The 21,165-nt window shown below is 43.4% G+C and overlaps 1 protein-coding gene across 1 annotated transcript in view; it reads right to left on the bottom strand.

Moving 5' to 3' along the window:
* Positions 1-21,165, bottom strand: part of BMERB1 (bMERB domain containing 1) — a 646,278-nt gene that overhangs the window by 20,458 nt on the left and 604,655 nt on the right. The window contains exon 4 of the mRNA XM_085632069.1: positions 10,284-10,398. Coding sequence (XP_085488195.1) covers positions 10,284-10,398 — 115 coding nt within the window. The remainder of the gene's footprint in view (positions 1-10,283; positions 10,399-21,165) is intronic.

The following is a 21,165-nucleotide window of genomic DNA, read 5'->3' as shown; positions in this document are numbered from 1 at the left end:
TGAAGTTTGTTTAGAGAATAGCTGTTTATATTCGGATATATAGCATTACAGTAGTCTAATCAAGAGGTGATTAACACGATAGCCACTGTTTTGTGACGCTCCTCAGGAATTAAAGGAAAAATCTTCCTGAGGGATCGAATAATATAAAAGCAAGTGCTTGGGGTACGATTGACCTGCATATTAAAGTTGGGGGGGGGGTATCAAACAGAGCTCCTAAGTTATTTAATGATTCTGTGTGCACTGGAATTGACCCACATGAATTTGGCCACCAAAGCTCTGACCAGATAGAGTGCTGGGCTCCAAAGACCATAACTTCGGTCTTATCAGCATTAAGCTTAAGGAAATTTCCCTTCCTCCAGCTACTCACACCAGTCATGCAGAATTTGAACTTCTAAGCCAGCTCAGGTAGGTTATCAGTGAAGGACACAATACTTTGTATGTCATCGGCATAAGATACTACCTGGAATCAAGAGGATCTCACTAAGGCTGCCAAAGGAAAGATGGATAAGCTTAAACGTGTGGGGCTGAGATAGGAGCCCTGTGGCACACCACATGAAAGGCTGAAGGCCTTAGCTCTAAAATGACCAATACTTACAATCTGCTGTCTCCCAATAATAAAGGAGTGAAGCAGTTCGAGCGCCTTTACGTCCACACCTATTTGTTGTAGCCGTTTGACCATTCGTGAGGGTGAGACAGTATTGAAGGCTGCAGATAAGTCCAGAAAAACCACGACAGCCGTCACGCCCTGATCCACCTGCATTCTCATAGAGTCAGTAGCAGCAATGAGTGCCAACTCCGTGCTGTGAACACTTCTGAAACCATTTTGTGAAGGGTCCAGAAGGTCATGATCAGTAATAAATTGCACTAACTCTTTATTCAAATGTTTCTCGAGAATTTTCGCTGGAGTGGGGAGCAGCGAGATTGGATGATAGTTCTCCAGTATCTCTTCAGGATCTATGTTGTTTTTTTAGGAAGTAGGTTGATAATGGCTTTCTTCCAGCTTTCAGGGAACACTCCCGTTATCAGGACGTGATAGAATTTTTTTTCCAAAACCTCTGCTACTAGGACAGGGACTAACTGCAAAGTTTTGGGAAAACATCGATCAGTAGGAGACCCTGATTTAATAGTCATCAGGGGCTCTTTGACCTGGTGTGCTGTGATCGTTGGGAAGGTCAGCATCGAAGAGGCTGCCGAGTATGTATGCTGAACTAGGTGCATCTCTTCTTGTGTCTCCACAAGGTTAAATTTAGAGTATATTTTAAGAATTTTATCCCCGAAGATCATTGCCAGGGTGTTTCAAATGTCTTGGGAAGCATTGGTGTGTTTCTTGCTGGGGGGACTTGATAGGCTCTTAACTACTTTTAAGGAGTTCCTTTGTAGAATTTGAAACTAGCTTGATTTTTGATCTATAATAGGTGGATTTAGCCTCCGCAATGCTACCTTATAATTGGCTAGTAAGGATCTATGCTCCACTTTCTCATTGCTGTCGAGGTTTTTTTTCGCCATTTCCTCTCCTGCCTGCAGCAGAGCTGCCTCATTTCTCTGAGTTTGGTTGAAAACCATGGGGCTGACTCTTTCTCTTACTGGGGCAATTTACCATCATAGGAGTTGCCTGATCCAAGGCGGTCTTATGCCAGCTAGTAACCATTTCTACCAGGTGGTCAACGTTGTACTCCATCTCTACTGTAGAGGTGCTAAGAACTAATGGAAGCTCTTCTAGGATAATCTTATCCCAGTTCCTGTAGGCTTGAGGCCTAGTTAGTGACTATTAGAAGTTGATCGTTAGATGGGGAAAGGATAATGTATAGAGTATCATCTGATGGTCGGACCAACTAATGGGAAGAATGTTCTTCACATGCCAATTAGTAGATTAGTGGCCTTTGCATGAAGTTGAAGTCTAAAATGCACCGCTTTGCATTCCTTATTCGGCATGTTAGGTATCTTCTGCAATATGCAGTTCAGATGTTCTTTGCTAATTATAGCTAGGTCACCACCTATTCGGCTAGATCGGTCTAATCGAGAGATCATGTAGCCTTTCGGTACTGCCTCTACTAGATCCGGCCCAGAGTCCTCTTTTGCCCTAGTTTTCATAATAAAAAGGCAGTCAAGGTCCAGATTTTCAATCGAGTCCAAGACTTCATGTCTATGCTTAATCAGCGAGCGTGCACTAATAAGAGCACCCGCTCTGTTCAAACTGGCTTCTGCCTTCCAAGAGGGCATGCCACCATGCCTGTGGTACTGAGTAAATAGGTGGCATCTGGGACAAGTGGGGGGGCTTTACAATCAGGAGAGATCAGAGTACAATTTGTGCCCTTACCTAGAGCAGGTAGTAAAAACATCTGGGCTTTGTTATATGCAGTTCTAAAGAAAGCATATAGCTCCGGCATGAAACAGACAGCATTCCTGGTGCCTGGCCCCTCCTGGTGCTGATGGGCGCAGGTGGGGTTGAATTTGGCGCGCCGCCATCGCGACCCTGCTGCGGCCGTATTTTAAAGGGCAGTGCTGCTCGACATGAGCGTCTGCACCTCATTCCCGTTAGAGCCGCCATTTTAGGAGGGTAGCACTCTAGCGGTTCTAAGTGCCAATCAGGAAGTGAAGAGTCCCTAACAAACATCTTGCTAGTAAGCAGGTTTAAAAGAATTTTGAAAAATGTGTAAGCAGCTGCAACTCTCCATTTAACAAGGGACCTAGATTATGTATTCAACGATCTCCGAGCCAGGCGGCAGCTTGAGCTAACTGTTGTAAAAAATTGAGATCCTCTCCTCCCACATATTTCTGCAAAACTACAGATGGCAGTGCTGAATGGCCTCTTTGTTGACACATCAATTGGCAAGTTAGCTGATGTGTTGTATCTTGGATTTAGGCCACCTTGTCAACTTGATAGGGCGGACTTTGAGTGGCCTTATAGAAAGAGTGCCGGTTTTCCGCCGCTACAGTCATGAATTTCTCCAACGCATTTTCTAGGCATTATTGGCCCTCTGCCATTTTAACCACAAATGTCTCCATTTTCTCCGATCCCATAAAGAACAGTTGGAAATATGGCTTGGGAGGATTTTCCTATCTGCGTATGATGGCTTTTATTAATGATTATCAAGTCCTATATATATAGGAGATGAGGCAATATCTTATAACCAGAGGTTTCTTCCAGCCAGCATTACTATTCTAAGTAACATATAGGGCCTGATTTAGATCTTGGCGGATGGGTTACTCCGTCACAACAGTGATGGATATCCCATCTGCCAAAATATAAATTCCATTATATCCTATGGGATTTATATTTTGGCGGATGGGATATCCGTCATCGTTATGACTGGGTAACCAATCCGCCAAGATTTAAATCAGGCCCTTAGACTCTCTATCTTGGGGTATCGATTCTGGATGACTCATTTGGGATGGTAATTCTCCTTTTTACTCTTCAGGGCTTGGAAAATAGTTGCCACCAGCATCACTCAAGAGACAGGAGAATATTCAGGTAAGTGAAAATATAACATACAGGAAGGGAGAGCTAAACTTCTACCTTTAGGCCTGTGCTCCTCTTAATTCGCTATCGAACTAGATCTTCCTCTGCCTCTTAAGTGAGTTTCCGTCACCAGTGCACAGTGCTCTATGGCGTTTAGACTTCTTTTAGTGGACTAGGACACAAACTGTAGGCTCTTGTGTTACTATCCTGCCCAGGGTATTATCGTCTAGCCCTTTTCCTGTGTTGTACCCCCAACACTTAGTGCCCTTGGCCATCACACAGAGTCATCTCAGAAGAAATGCAGTTGATAGACTTGTGCTCCAGAAAAGCTGCGCCAACATGTACATACTGACGACTAGGGTCACACAATGACTCTGTCATGTCAAGTTAATCAATATTTGTGCAAATCAGTGGAAAATATAGTTGGAAAACAGCAGATGAGTAAGAACTTACGCCTCTACTGCATTTCGGATCATGCGCTTCTGCTTGCCGAACCGGTACCTCCTAAGGCATCATATCACTCCTCCCAAAATCACTGCGATGAACGCATGACTTTCTTTGAAACAAGAATGGGTAAGATCTGGGAGCTCTTCTTGAGTGACCATCACCGCATCCTCCACTCTCTCCTCTCTGCCTCATTAGGGCTCTGTTCACAACATTAAACAGGTAAGAGTACCGCAACAAAAAAACAAAGCAGTTGATGTGAGGTCTTGCCCAATAGCACACATGAATCAATTATTCTCAATACTAGGAGCTGTTTCTTCAAATATATTAAATGCTTCCCTCCAGGGGAATAATTCCTGACAACTGAATTATGCTGTTAGTGTATCTCTCCTCAAAAAACAAACTTAACCTTTTTAAGCAAAGTCCTGGTGAAGGAGGTTACAAGCCAATGGCAAGAGTATGTGGTCCAAACCCACCTTTTATACGACCTACAATCGGGTGTCAGATTCCTACAAGGAACAGAAACTGCACTTCAGGGAAGACCTTCTCATCCTCCCAGATAAAGATGAGTAGACTTTCTAATACTCCTAGATCTCTCAGCAGGGCATGACATTATGAACTGTGAAATCCTAGTGAACAGACTCAACAAATGGACTAGATTTCATCAGGGGTCTTTTGTCTTATCACTTTTGTGTAAAACTTATATGCTACCACTGATTCAAATATAGGACAGCCACCAAGTGCAATGCAAATATATACAGATTATGCCCAATTTCAAGTGTATTTAAATTTTAAAAAGCCAGAGAACTAGAAAAATATAACTGAACTTGACCATACATTGCAGTGAAAGAAAACTTTGTCAGAACAGAGCAATGAGAAAGATCCTTGAATTTGTAGGCATTGACTCTTTAAAGTTTCCTTTCGATCAGCCCACAAACCTCAGCATTCCACAAAACTAAGCAAGTTGCAGATCATTTTTGACATAGATCGTTTGTGGTCATCACAAATCAATGCCTTTGTCAAAAGTAAATATCTACAACTTTGGAAATATTAAGAATACACTACTGCAAACCAGCCAGCACATAAAGCCCTCAAGCTCTTTAGTAACAGGCCATCTGGATTATCTACAAGGGACTCCCGAGAAAGGTCAATGACAGACAAGAATGAGTACACAGCCAGGCAGCCAAGTAATGCCTCGATCTGCTGACACACTATGATGTCAAATAAGCACTGAAAGCACTTCACTAACTGCTGGTGGAGTTAAGTATTACAAAATCAAAATACTCAGTACCAGGCAAAAAGCTTAAGGATACAACATTCCTAGATATATTCCAAACCTGGATCCTAACTGCCAGGCCAAGACTGGTAAATAAAATCTTCACTGGCAAAAATGTTCAACCCAGCTGAACATTGAAGGAAACTGTGAGTATATGGGGCTGTGGCAGAATGATTGGGTCATGGCAGCTCATCCTGCTCAGAAAGTAGCCCCATAACTAGCAGTCCACTCTGGAAATGCTACAGTGGCATATTGAGCAATACGTTCCTTCAAATGACAGACACACAGAGCAAAAACAGTAGCAATCCAGGGTTCCAAACTCAGGGCAAAGTTGAATTCCATCTAGCAAAGAGAACCTGATCACCTGTGTTCATGAAACACCTTGAAAGCTTGACTTGTTAAGAAAGTGAACAGTACTAAGATGCTTTCCAAAGCCCAGGGTTGGCACAGTGGAGCAAAGTTTAAACTTGCATTTGATTATTTGGAAATATGTCAAGGCCAGGAGAGGGGCCATTCACCTAGCCTTCATGGACATCCCCTGTGACTTTAACATGGTTTATTGCTCCAAGTTGTGGAACATCATTGAAAAGTTGAGATTTCCAAAAGCCCTGATTGACCTACTTTGACATTTGCACTGGCACACTTCGGCAAAAAGGGTGGTTTGGGATAAATGGCGAACTCACACCAATTATTAATTCTAGTAGAGGGGTTTACCAAGGTTGTATATGGCTCCTTTTTTATTTCTTGCCTATATCAACGAGTTGTCCAATTTTTTTATCGAAGCAGGGAAAGATATGCCTCAACTCGACAAGCACCTATTGCCTGTACTTTTATACTCAGATGATACTGTTCTTAAAGCCAGAACTGCTAACCGCCCTCGACCGCTCTTGTGTGCTTCTAGTTCCTTTATGTCTAACTTGTTCCTGCAGACAAACACATCCAAATAATTTATTCTGACAAGAGGACCCAAGACCACCAGAAGAAAGAGATTTTTCAGTGAAGGGACTGAGGTGGCTAAAGTCCAACATTTCACTTACTTGGGCATTTCCTTTGATGCAGACTCAAACTGGAAGTCTCTGATCAACCTAAGGGCCCTCCATTTCCATGAGTCAGTAGAGGCCATTTTTCATTTTTCCTCTAGATTCGGCCATAAACCTGTGAGGGAGTTACTGCACATCTATAATCGTACGTGCCTAGCGACTGGAGTCTGAGGGTGCACAGCACAATGCAGCTACAAAGATTGGGGCATCGTTTCCTCTGACAACTGCTGTCGGTTTAACAATCTGCTTCTACCTTTATGTGCCACTGTGAGTTAGTTCTAGGTTACATTGAAAACTGTATTAAATTGAGTCTGTTCATTCTGTGGGTGAGGGTATGGAGTAAATCTAAGCTGTATGGACTAGATTGATTATCTCTGATTGCCTGGTGCTAGACAATGTGTCTGCAATTCCTTGGCTCGTATATATTAAAAATAATTTACAAATTTAGGGGTTCTGGAGTTATATACCAATCGGAACTCTATTAGTAACACTACACGTGACATAATCAAGTGCCTGTATCTTTATTTCCATCAAGAAATTTGTCAAAAAGTAATTCAGAACTCGCACACCCGTAGTATCTCCATTCAAACATGTTTCACCTGGTTTACATTTGCAATAATTATTGCAGATACCTTCTTACATTTTTAGATTCAATAGTATCCATTTCTTATTTGCATTCCCAATCCAGGGATCATGGTTCTCAACAACCCCTCAATGTCTAAGCCATAATGTTTCGCTACAAAGCACTCTTCACTTTATTTTGTTTTGTTCCTTGTACACTTTATATAGAATACACTTTTTAGCCCTTCTCTTACGTGAAACAAGCATTAGACACTATAAATATATTGGCTATTTACAGCAGCGAGACAACCCTGGAATTCCTCATGTTGTTTTAAGCTTTGTAAGATGTCCTTTAACAATAAGCAAGAATTATAGAGCAAGTGTAGGACATTAGCTGTTTTTAAAGTACTAGCTGTTGGATGCTTTTTTGTCAATTTTTTATGTTTTTTCGATCGTCTGTATTTTTCACTTTATATTGTCTTCCATTAATGTTTATTTTACACTGGAATTGTTTTTATCTTAGTTATTTCTTATAGATGTATAGATGCTGAGGGCATATTTACAAGGAAAATGTTGGAGCACGGTGTTAAGCCAAGATTGCTAACGCTGTGCTCCGACAGTTTCCATACGCAGGGATGCACCTATTTTACAAGATGCGGTGCACCCCTGAGCTTACCCTAGTGCTGGTGCTAATTTTAGCTGCCTATCACCAACGCACGCACCCTTGCAACATAGTACAAGGATGCCTGAGTTGCAGGGAATGAAGGTGTTCCTTCCTGCACATAAGTAATCAGTACTGACGATAGAGGCTGCAACTTGTCATTTTTTAATGATTGTTTATGTGAAGTAATGGACACCTTCCTGCACATGAACAATCACTAGTGGTGATTTGCTTTTTCTATGTGTGCTGCAGAATGCAGCACACATAGAAACAGCAAAAATGAGGAGAAATTAATAATTTCTCCGCATTTCGCCAGGTTAAGACCAGGTTTTTCCTGGTCTTATTTTTGGCGCTACCCCATATTTAAGCCAGTCTTGTAAATAGGGAGCAGCGTCAAAAATCAATGGGTGTTGGGGCAGATCGCCCACCCCAACACCCATTGCCCACCCCTTTCACGCTACATGCTGCATGAAAAGGAGGCCTTATTCACAAGGCGGTGTTAAGCCAAGTTAAGTGGCTGAACTCTGCCTTGTAAATAAGGCTAAGGGCTTATTGCCCCCAGATGGTCACAAAAAGAGACATTCTGGTGGCGATATGTTCTTGTAAATATACCCCTGAGTAGTTGTTCTTCTCCTACATTCTGCTACCCTAAAATATTGGATAAGCAGTCTAAACCTTATTGAGCTTTGAAGTAAACATGAAACCATATATAGCATTATACAAAACTTATTACTAAGACAAGCAAACTTGGGAAATTATAATTGTCTTCTCTGTAATGTATTTCTCTGTGAAAATTAACAGAATGTTGAGCTTCACTTTGATGGTTCACTCCTGAAGAGTAAGGCCTTGATTACGATGTCCGACAGCCATCCCCATGGGAATGGAACCACCCGACATGTAGTCAGCAGTTCCACCCACTAAATAATGATGCGACCGCCTTGTAGGCGGTCGGAAAAATGCTATTTTCATTTGCGGCTTGTGCTGTGGCCCAGAAAAGGGCCTCAGCATGACCCGCAATTGAAAAAGGCATTTTGCAAACATCATTACACCGGGTGCCAGGCACCATGTGGTGCCTGGTACACGGTGCATGGATATTTCGGGGTTTACCCCATGTGCCCCCCAGCGGAGGCTAGTCCCTTTCTGTCTGCCTTAACATTGCAGTCGGACCGCCATGTAAAGGCAGAGGGAAAAGGGACATTATCATCCCTACTGCGGTGCCAGACACCGCCCCCATTGTAGGGATTACGCTTCAACCGATGTTCCTATAGACTCCTTGAGCCTGTCGGAGGCATCAGTCGGTCCCTCCGCCTGCTGCGCTATGACCGACCACATCATAATGGGGCCGTCCGACTGCAGCCTCAGATGTTGAACGGACCATCTGTGGCGATCCGCCCAGTATTATAATCGGATCCTAAACTAGGTTTTCCATATGACATGATAGGAATGCTGGTGATTGATATACAGGATTGAAATGTTGAAGACTCCTGTGGAACTAGATGAACAGGCGAATTACCCTTTCCATGGAGGGAGTGTTGCCAAGGAACATTAGTGTGTTGTTGGTAAAAAGGGCTGGTGATAGCCTTTGCATCAAAAGCTAGCACCTACTTGAAGCAGGCACAAACAAGGAAAAATATGTACATTTTTCCAAACAGTGTTGCACATGTAGTGCAGAGCACAAATTACATACAATGATTGGGAGCCTCCTGAATTTGGGTATGTATAAGAATTTGTTTTGAAATGGTATGTTTCCAGTACAGATCCTATGCTAGACAGCACACAACTGTGCACATGGTGTGAGGCTGTGTTTCAGGAACTCCAGCCTTGTTACAATGACAGCGCAGGGTGGGACAGTTGCAACAGGTCTTTAGTAGTTATAGCTCTGCACCGTGTTTTCCCTCTAATGCAATGCAGCGCAGTACATTTTTCAGTGGCGCTGCATTGTGTAAAAACTTAGTGAATATGGGCCCTAATGTTTAAAGAGAATAGTCAAAAGAGACAATTGTAGAAGGGGCCACACACAAGAGAGGAATAATGGGAGGATCATTCAGCGCACATTAAAATCCTGCTCTAAATTTTAAGGATGGCCTGATTTGTGAATGTAGAATATGGTAAACCGAAAGATTCCAGTAAATTAGAAATTATTTTACCTATAATGAACTATTGTCAATCTCTTCATTAAATTAATGGTTACCATGTCTACTGTGTTGGATCTACTGTGATGGGCTTTTAGTTGCTTGCGCAGTCTCACATAATTTATTTAGTGCAACCAATGAACTCTTTAAGGGTGACTATTTATGTGTGTGAAGTTGTTTTTTATCACCTAGCATTGTTACTAGGTGTGTGTGAAAGTTGCATAATTTACTTTCACGTTATAGTTGGAAATTTGGGCAAACTTTATGTGAAATGCAAATTCATCATTACTTGCTACATTTTAGCTCAAAATGTATCCTTGTGTCAATTTTTGGAGCAAGGCTGCATTGAAATTAAAGTATGGTGAATAACATACGCTCGTTTCCTGTTGTTCTAGTGAGTTTGCGGTAAATTTGTAGCTTGAATAGAGCCATTCGCTGTAACTTTCTGCTGAGACTGGCGCCTAATTATGCAAATGGCCTAATGGGGTGATCAAGGGATTTTCCTGTAACAGGTGTAATGCAAAATTCCCGAAATTACTTGAATTATACCGGCATAATTTAAATTTCGCTCACGCCAAATTGTTAAGCAGAGGCCACTTCACTGCACTGAATCTAAGCACTCGTACTAATAGACAAAGGGTCTGTTTATCAAAAATCGCCTTTCCACATCATATTCCTCAAGGACCCTCAACAAAGCTGCATTTCTTACCTTAACCTTTCCACCTCAGCATCATCTACAAGAAAATCGCGCTTTTGCACCAGTTTTTGGATCTTCTGAATTAGCTCTTCTTCTCTCTGCTTCTGGGGTTTCGTTTTTTCTTTTTCTGTAGTCAATAAAAACATTAATCACAAATACGAAAACTTTGAGTGAATACAGACACAGGCTAGATGTGTTCAGTTTGCGTACAAGGCTACATTGTTATTCAATATTAACCTGGCAAGCTCTACTGAAGAGATTTTTAAAAATGAGACAAATTAACTTTTCTAGGCTGAACACTTTATTTAAAAAATAATTGTAACGTCTCCTCTGCCAAATGCCTTTTCTGAATCATTGTTTCTTAAAAGACACACATGTTAACAAAAACCTAATGATATTAAAATGTTCATCAGTAGTGTTTCATTCATTATTGAATGATGATGACGCATTTGTATGCCTTTAATTAAAAATAAAGATTCATGCCCCCTCAATAGGAATCCAATGATTCGTGAGAGGGTGCGTGGGCTCTGCAAATCACATCATGGAAGTCGATCAAGAGGCGACTCCATCTTGACTGCCCCCATCTTCTGCAACCTATCTCAAGTGTCTTTGATATTAGCCGCTCGCGTGGGCTGATGAGCCGGCCGGTAAGATACAAGTGGCCTCTGAAAACCAATGCCAGTGAAATCAAATTGTTGATTGAGGAGCCAGGCACCTGCTTTCTCCCTTGATTAAAATGCATCATATTCTGCAAGCCAGCAAGACTGTACTTCATCACTCTCAACAACAATCCCTGTTAAGCAACCAAACTTGGCAGGCTGTATTCGAAGCAGCCAGAGAAATTTACAGCCTTGTCTCTGATTTAGAGGCGATGCATTGGTGAAAGTGAAGCCTAGGCAGAAAATACAGACTCACTCTTAAATACTTTGCAGAGTGGGAACACACTTAACAACAAGCGTTGGCAAAGCTATTAGGTCTCAGCTGCAAAAGATCAAGCTGTAGGATTTGCTCATGCTTTTTAATTGGCTGCATGGAAACACATGCATTCCCACCAATTTTGTCATGGAAACCCATTCCAAGATGGCGACCTATATGTGCGTCTGCATTTTTAATTTGCAGATCTAACATTGCTGATTGCCATGCTAGACCGGTAAATTTAAAGTAAAGAAAAAATTGTTCATTAACCTAATCCACTATGTATGAAAGACTTAGGATTCTGAGTGAATGTCCTGTTGGGACCTGAGCCCTAATTATTATTTCCTGTCCTTCTTCTTTCTTTTGATGGGGGTGACGGGTCGTAGCAGGGCGGGTGAGTGGGTTTAATGTTTATGGGTGCAGTCTGAGTGACATGCAATTTTCTTGATGTAGGAAAGTAGGATCTGCTTCTTATAGTTACCCCCACTTTTTGCTGACGTTTCACTGTTTTCTACTAGTCTGACTAGGATCCTGCTAATCAGGACCCCAGTCTAGCTGCTTTCTCTCTAAATTGATTGCATGTACTTTAGGTACACTCCAGATTGGACCCTTATAAGTCCCCAGTAAATGGTATACTATATACCAAGGGCATAGGTACCCCATAGGCCTCTCAGGGCCTGCAGCATGTATCATGCCACCCCTGGGAGACCATTCAAAATGACACAACAGGTCTGCTACAGCAGCTTGTGTAAGGTGGTGCATGCACCCCTTACTTAGATATAGGTTAACTATATCAATCCATATCACTGAACATATAAACCTATCAGTCACCCATATGGCAGGCCTTATCAATCCTGAAGGCAGGGTGCTGGGTTTTATGTGAGATTGTGCCCATGCATGAGCAGAGCCCCTCTGCAGCCTTCGGAACCTCAATTCCCGGGTTGTTTGTGATGCAGCGATACCATATATACTTAAGTGCATTATAACCTCACTGTAAATGCTAACTTTAAAACGGCTGCATGGAAACATGTTGTGTTTGGTGTCAAACACCTTGGAATCATACCTCCACACCAGCAACTAGTGTGGGAGGTATAATTCCACCCTACTAGAGGGAGAAATATGACACCACCGGTGCACCCGGTACCAGCTTTGCAAACCCTGGAATCACAAAATGGATGCTGCCAGCCACAGACACGAGTCTGCCCTCCTGCTGCTGGACGAAACTCCGTCAGGGGACGGCTGGACAATAGGTTTCCTGTCACAGGGGGGTGTGACCACCTCCCAGACAGGCTTTAGTGTATTGGGGCTGGGTGGGTGCACTCTGAGAGTGCTTTGATGTCTGCACTGGGGGCACATTTGGTGACCCTGTGCATAGTCCAGCTCAAACCGGTTGCAGGGGCTACCAGCCCCTGCTCTGGCTCGAAACTGGACAAAAGACATGGGTGTAGCCACCCCTCTGTCCTGACCCTCCCATAGGTGGGTCCCCAGAGCTTGTCCCACCCCTTCCTTGAGTATAAAGTAGGAACCCCTGGCTACAGGACTTTAGATTTACCTGGATGAAACTCTGCTACAGAAACCAAGTACTTCAACTATCTACACTACGTTGGATGACCAAAGAATCTCCCTTGGAGTAAAGGAGTTACTCCCCTGCAAGGCACGCACCTGAAACGCAACTGACCGGTTTGCATCTACGCAGCTCCTGATGGACTCCGAAGATTTTGCAACACAGGAGGTGAGTTCCTAAGCTTCCCTGAGGCCAACCAGTGCTCTCAGCAAACCTGAGATCCGCAGCCCTCGTGGAGACCGTGCAACCTGAACCCCTGGACACCGTGCACATTTGCAGCAGCATATGCTTTTTGGCAAGCCCTGAGGCTGTGCTGTGGGCTACTTGTAGTCCAGACCCCGAGCAGTGATTCCACAGAAGATTACTGGCCTACACTCTACGAGTGTTCCGTGGGCTGGTATTTTGTGATTCCTCTCGAGGTCCCTTCGCGATCCCTGGTCGTCGGCCTGTGGGTCCCTGAGGAGGGAACTGTAACTTTAAATGGGCTTACCTGGTTGCTCCAGACGTGCCCTGACTCTCCATTGCTTGGAGAGTCCCCAGGACCTTGCTGGTCTACACCAAAGCATCTTTTCTCTGACTGTGTGGGTTGCAGTTGCCAAGGCTTGTTAATCTTTAATCCGGACACTGACCCTCCCAGCACTTGACATCCTTTGTGGGACAGCTCGCCTGCAGACTCTGGTCATCGTCGACATCTCCTGGTCCCCGTGGCTGCAGAGTCAAGCTTCACCTCATCGCACCTGAAACACCCGACATCGGTGAGCATTCGTCTATCGTGCCCTTGGTCACTGGCAAGTGACCCAGACTCTGTCCCCTCTGCTTTCAGGTTCTTCTCAGCTCCAATCCAGGCTTGGATCACACCGGACACTTCTCCTCTTCCCGGCAGCAGCACTTTGCAGCATCACACCATTGAAAACAACAAAGAATCCCAACACCATTTGACACCTATGTTACCTTCCCTGGGTTAGGTAACACGAGTATTCCGATGCTCACATGGGTGCTGGCCTTAGAACCTTCGAAGTTTGAAAGGGTTTGCTCAAAGTCCTCTCCTAAGTGTCCTTAATCTTTAAAATTCCAACTGCGACTTTCCCATAGGATTGTACGGAGCTCACGGCTGTGTTATCACACTGCACACGTCCCCCATGGGTCACCTGTGTCACTACCTTGGGTGGTTCCTTGGGGTCCCAGCGATTCTACGTGCTCTAGGCACTGTGTCTAGTCAAGTCGTGGTTCTTATACCACTTTGTTAATATATGGTTTGGTCTCCCCCTGGGGCCCACTGTGTATTGTGCTATTTACTGTCGTTCTAGTACTGTAATATTGTGTGCCTTGTTCTCTAATCTCATAAAGAGGTTAGTAGAGAGTGTTTAGTAATAAATACATATATTTTATATATATACCTTGTGTGGTTCTCCTTTCATGTGGTCATTCAGGAGGTTATAATCTGGTAAACCAAGCTGCTTTACATTCCTTCGGGACTTAGCCTGAAGACTGCTCTCCATAGCTACCACTAGGATAGCTTTCAATAAAGGTTGTCTTTAACCTAATCATCAATAAGGGTCGTGTGGACTGGTGCAAGGTGCCCACTATAACTAGTGGACAGCATATACCAGGCCAACTTCTCACACTTGAATAAACAACTCTTTGTGATACTCCAGACTATTGATCGAAAGGCTTCAAAGGGATAAAGCCTTTTTATTTCCTGACATAAATGACTAACCGCTTAAATGAGACTCAACCATAAACGAATGACTTGCATATTCATAAATTGGAAAACAACATGTGCTTGACTGCTTCAAGTTTTATCTGGTTTCTTTTGTTCATATGGCACAAGAGCAGGCAGGAAACTCATTACTACAAGTGGTAATTGAAGCATGTGGGCACAGCAATGTCTGCCTTTACATGGCTAATAAAGAAAAGGCATAAATCCAAAGTGACAAAGAATTGATCCACACTTTGGATGTATTTTTCCACTTTCTGGATGTGGTATGTTAGGATGTGTGTATGTTCTAACTCTGTGGGTGAGGTATGTGTATGTTGTTGTTTTTTCTCAGTCACCTAACACAGGTGATGCCAAATATGTTTGGCTTGGATTTTGCAGGAGTTAGCTAAGCAAGTACACTAGCATATCTGTTTCACTTGGACGAGCTATTCACTTCTCTGAGCTTGCATGAACTTTAACGCATTGAAAGTTAACTACATGTGTGCCTTGGCACCATCGGACAATGACTGCCCACAATATGCCAGGAAGTACTACTACAGTGCCAAGGCCAGCATGTTGCCTGGAGTTACCACTGTTGTACTATGACCAGCACGTTTCCAGAGGTCACGATCATTGTACGGGGCCCAGCATTTCACCACAAATCGTCACCTTTGTTCCAGGGCCAGCATGTTGCCAGGGATTACCACCCTTGTGCACGTCCAGCACACTGCCAGAGATTGCCCCACCCGTGCCAGGGCCATGTCAGTCTATTGCCATTAAGGGGCAGATTTTCAAAACTTTTGCGCTGGTTTAGCATCACAAAAATGACGCTAACCACCACAAATTTTTGTTTTGCTATTTTCTTTCCAGCGCAAAACTTTCCAGAAGGATATGTATTAGAAATTGGGTTACTAGTTGACTAGGGTGTGAGCCCTGGTCAAGCTGCAACCACAATCCTAGTCAGGGTAAAACGCAAGCAAACCCCAAATTAACGAGTGCTCACCCCCTGGTAGCTTGCCACAGAACAGTCAGGCCTGATTTAGAGGCAATCTGTAAAGTATTCGTGCAACACTTTAAACAGTAAACACTGACAACACCAGATAAACAGATCCCACACCAGGTTAGAAATACAGAGCAACATCTGATAAATAAACCAAGACCAAAATGACAAACATCCAATCAGTAGAACCAGAGTTATGAATTTATAAAGCATAAACTGTAAAATATCACATAAAAGCATAAAGCGCCAACCGCAGCTATCTTTTTGCACTGGACTAGGTCAAAGTGAAATGTTTAGGATGACCGTGATGGAGCGTGGGTCACATACAGACCCATTTTAGTCCCACTGAAGTTTTACCAACCCAGGTTTTGTGGCAGGAGTCCTGTTTGCTTTGGAGAATGTCACAAGAAGAGTGTCATGGGCGGTTGTTGGTGTGTTGCAAAGAGCATGCTGGGTGTCGCGGATGGGCGAGCTGGAGCTTCACGTTGGCCGTCCCTCACAGGATGTCAATGCTGATGTGCGACGAGACAGGCTGGCGGCGACTCATGCTGATTTTCTGAGTAAGTGGCGCAGTTCGAGTGCAAGCAGGCCTTTTTGTGGTTGCGAAGAGCCCAGAAACTTGATTTCAAGAGCCACACTAATGGTCCAGGACATGAGAAGCACCACTTAGGAGGTCATGTACCCACTCAAGACTGGTCCATGAGCTTTTGGGGAGCCTTTTATGTCCCTGAGAATCAGGAGGGCAGATAAATAGCCCTTTGAGTCTCTATGGGGTCCTGGGCTCAAGGTGAAGTTGTAGGTCCAGTTTTTCTTCCTCAGGCAAGAGGGCAGCAGGGCAGCCCAGCAGATCAGCAGTTATTGTAGAGCAGCAGTCCAGCAGAGTGCCAGTCCGTGTATCAGCACAGCAGTCCTTATTCCTGGCAGAGTATACCCAGGTCCAGAACTTTACTGAAGTGATTGTGTCTAAAGTCCGTCTTTCATACACAGTTGTGCATTTGAAGTGGTGAGAAGCTTCTAGAGGCATGCCTATGAAGTGCATAGATGCCCTTCCTTCCTGGCGCTGCCTCTAGACTAACTACAGAGGAAATGCAGCCCTTTGAGTGGAGACAGGAACAGCACATTCAGGTGTAAGTGACGCTGGGCACAGCTCCTCCCTCCCATCCTTCCAGTGATGGCGCATCCAGTCACACCTAAGCTCTCATAGTGTGGCTGTCTAGGAAGAATACACAAAGCCCAACTGCCACTGACACCTAGTCATGTGACCAGAGACAGACTGCAGGAAACAAATGGTTAAGGCAAGAAAATGCCAACTTTCTAAAACTGGCATTTGCAGAATTGTAATTTTAAATCTGATTTCACCATATGTTAGGATTTAAAGTTAGAATTCCATTTGGAAATTAGAATTATAAGATGTAATAAGGTATTCACACTGTTAACCTATGGGAGGGATAGGCCTTGCAGTATTGAAAAAAGGAATTCGAATTTTTCACTGCCAGGACATGTAAAACTTAAAAGTTCATGTCCAACTTTTTAAATACACTGCACCCTTCCCTTGGAACTGTCCAGGGCCTACCTTAGCAGTGTCTTATATGTATGAAGGGAGAAAGTTTGGGCCTGGCAAAAAGATTATTTTGCCAGGTCGACATGGCAGGTTAAAACTGCACACACAGTCTCTGCAATGGTAGGCTTGCAGCACGTTTGAAGAACTACTTAAGTGTTTGCCACAGGCAGTGCTGCAGGTCCACTAGTACCATTTAATTTACAGGCCCTGGGCAAATGTAGTGCATTTTACTAGGGATTATAAGTAAGTCTCCCTTATACAGACAGAAAACCATTTATTTTCCTGTCTGTATTTATTTTTAAATGTGGATAAAAACGGAAATTGGGTTGTTTTTGAGTGATTCTAAATACTGTCAATCATGACTGCCAGGCCAATAGCTTTGCGGATTGACAGGCAAGGGGATTAAAAAAAAAAAGGATTTTAGTAAAGAGCCTTAAACAGCAGTAGATTTGCACAACCTTGATACTAAAATTTATGTGCATATTTTACCACCTGAGTGCGTATATATCATTGAAACCTGTCAGGCATTCAGGCACGAGTGCACATTAACTAGTTAAATAAACACAGAAATATACACATTTCAGCTTAATTTTTTCACAAAACCTAAAATAAATATGGCTAAATACAGGTAAAATTAGCAAAAAATAAATATGGATACAGATGGAAATGGTAAAAATATAAATACCATAAAACCGGAAGCCCTAATTATAAGTAAATTAAATATGCTGATTGGGTATAAGCCAATGTTACCATGTTTTGAACAGAGAGCACAAGCACTTAATAATTGGTTAGCAGTGGTAAAGTTAACAGAGCCCTAAGGCCAGCAAAAAGGAACTCAGCAAAAACAGGAGGCCTGAAGGCAAAAAGTTCAGGGAAAACCACGCCAAGGATGCCAGGTCTAAAATATATGTGGCCACAGGACTGCAGTAGTATTCACCAGATTTCCTTCTAATGGATCAGATTCTGTGTGGGGCATTCTCACCCCCAGGTAATAAGAGGTGGTTGACTCCTATCTAATTGCCTTTCCACCTGATTCTACCGCCTCCAGTGATAGACCCAGGTTTATGGGTTAGAAACCGAATTTCATCCAAAAAATGCCCAGTCTAATAATCTTTTGAAAATTATTAATTGGCTAGCAAGGTTCAATAACTTGCAAGAGATACCACCATTGTGCCAGGACCAGCATGTTGCTAGGACTTGCCACAATGTGTGAGGTCAGCATGTTGGAAAGGATTACCTCAATTATCCTAGAACTAACATTTTACCAGGATTTATCACCACTGTACCAGGGCTGACATGTTGCCAGGAATGATGACCATCATGCCAGACAATCACTTTACTACCACTGTTGGGCGGGGCTGGGTTCAAATGAAGGAGTGGTTGTGCACTTCTAAGTGCGCATGTGTGATTTGGCTGGCCGTCTTAGGCGGGTCAAACAGACATGACTAGTTAGGTTTCTTTCACCTGAACGTGCCAGATTCCTTGTGCTTGAGCGAGTGTCTAAGCAGCCCGCTCAGGCCAATCAAAGCCCTGCTCTGATTGTTTGAGAGCAGGGTCTAGATTAGTTGGGGACTCTGTTCCGGGGACTGTTGGGAGCAGAAGGAGAAGTGCGACGAGGCCTCAGAGTCAGGTACGTTTAACCATTTTTTTAAATTCAACCCTCCCCTCCCTGTTGCCCACCCCCCCCTGCATATTGTCAGCAGCTGTGACTGGATCAAATCTCAAAATGGAGATCCGATTTAACCCCTATTGGACCATGAGGTATAATGGAATGTTTAGGGGGTGATGCACACATGTCTGACATCATTGAGCCTACAATTATAGGTTTGCTCACACTCTAAAGATTCTTTGCTGCATTCTTACCTTTCCTCACACAACAACTTGGAAGTATAAATATTTACTTTCTGAAATATGTAGACGTGTGTTGTAGACCTACAGCACCAAAGAGGGACTTTCCAGGACCTCCGTAGACTCCAGTTGAGAGTCTGCACAATGCTTTTAGTAAGGTCTCATTTACCTGTGAATTTGTATGTTATGTTAAATGTACTTATTAAGCGCGCAATTGCCCAGAGGCGTCTTGGCACCGACTACGAGTGCAAGAAGGAAACGGAGAGTTAATCTTTATTAAATAACAAAGTCTTGAGAGATTTCCTGAAAGTAAGAAAATTGGTATCGGATTTGATAGAGACAGGAAGACTGGCGTTGAATGTGTTTAGCAAGAAGCTGCAGCCACCCCAAGCTGCACATTTAAATTTAGGGATGATCACAAGTTTGGCATTAGCCGATCTTAGATGTCTATTAGGAGTGCACCAGCTGAGGCGCTTTTTCAGAAAAGCGAGGCCCTGATCATCTAAGGCTTTAAAGACGATACAGAGAGCCTTAAACGTAACCGTCTGTCTGATAGACAGCCAGTGCAGCTTTTTCAAGTGTTTAGACACAGATTGATATTTTCGAATGCTGAGTAGGAGACGCGCTGCTGCATCTTGATGAGTTTGAAGCTTGTTAAGGACTGACTTATGTGCATTCAAGTAAAGGGTGTTGCAGTAATCCAGTCTGGATACTGCTAGAGATAGGACAACTGATTCCTAAAGTTGAGTTGGAATAAAAGGAAGAATCGTATTATCAGTTTGAGCGTATAGAAGTCTTCGGAGGAGACCACATTGACTTGATCTGCTCAGGAAGGTTTGTCATTCATAATGATTCCCAAATTGCGGTCTTACTAACTGGTGAAGGAGGAGTACCCAGTTCCTGGGGCCACCATGTGGGAGTCAAGAAAGAGGTCTGTACGCCAAAGAGAAGGACCTCGGTCTTAACTCGAGTTAAGCCTAAGAAAAGTTTCAGACATCCAAGTGCTGACCGCCTGCATGCAAGTACAGAAGCGGGCACTCAAATCAGGTGCATCTCTACCAAGAGGAACAATTTGAGTGTTGTCTGCATTGCATGTAAGGGTGAATACAAAAGACTTAATGAGATCCACTAATGGGGTGATGTAAACATTGGAAAACGTGGGGCTGAGTGAGGATCCCTGGGGACCCCACAAGGAAGGAAGAAAGGTACGGATACAAAGTTGTCCAGACGGACCACTTGTTCACGAGATTTTAGAAATGATCTGAGTAGGTTGTCATAATTATGGTGCCAGATTTTTTCTTGCCTTCTGCAGGCCTGTTTTCCTGATTCTTAGGTCATCAGAAAAGCAGAGGTAGAGGGCCTGTTCCTCCTAGGTTTGTCAGGCTTTAAATGAGCTCGTGAAGAGGCAGCTGTATCCAGCCACTGGTTGTTTTGAGCAATGGCTTTATCAGGATCGTCGGAAAGAGAGGGACGGGAGATGGCAAGCGAGTTTGCCAAGGTAGGGGATCAACTTCATGCCATGCGCGATTAGAACTTACAAGGGGAGAAAGACGATGCAAAAACGATGGTGCATTAGTAAATATATGACAAAAGATGGCATTTTGGGCGGACCAGGCTAATGGTAGGGAGTGTAAGGAGTTTGGACGTCATCTTTTCTAAAAATGTCTCTCTAAAGTGTGGCCGGCCGTATGCATGGGGCCATCCACCAGTTGAGAGAGGCCTAGGGCGGACAGTGTATGGCGCAGGGCTGAAGTGTTGGAATTATTTGGTGATACGAGGTGAAAATTAAAATCACTGAGCACAGTGTAATCTTTGTGGAGTATGTTAGCTTTGAGTAACATGCTAAGATCGTGAGCAAATGTAGCTCATGGGCCGGAAGGGCGGTAAATGAGCGTGCCCTTGAAAGATTGGAAATTTGATATTTTAACATTGAAGGTAAAAACTTCGCGGAAGGCAGAGGGTAAAGGGTTGCAATGAACATTTAAGTCAGTTTTATAGATGACTTCTAGACCACCACCCCTCCTGAGTGCTCTGTCTAGCATAAATATAATTCGAACAGAAATCTTTCACTGTGCATGTCCATCAGAAAAGAAGGCTTGGCTAACGATTTTTTGACCCACTTTGTACGTCACTAGATATGTTTTTGAATACCACCATATTTATTGATTTAATTATTTATTTAAGATTTCTTTATATAGAGCAGAGCTAATCACCCCTGATGGCCTCAGGCAATGTGAGTCTCGTGCACTGAAGTGTGCAAGTGGCCAGGTTGTTAATAATGCACCCATGGTCCTCAATGGGATACCT

This window comes from Triturus cristatus, chromosome 10 (assembly GCF_964204655.1).
Source record: "Triturus cristatus chromosome 10, aTriCri1.1, whole genome shotgun sequence".
NCBI lineage: Eukaryota > Metazoa > Chordata > Amphibia > Caudata > Salamandridae > Triturus > Triturus cristatus.
This window is presented reverse-complemented; position numbering and strand designations above follow the sequence as displayed.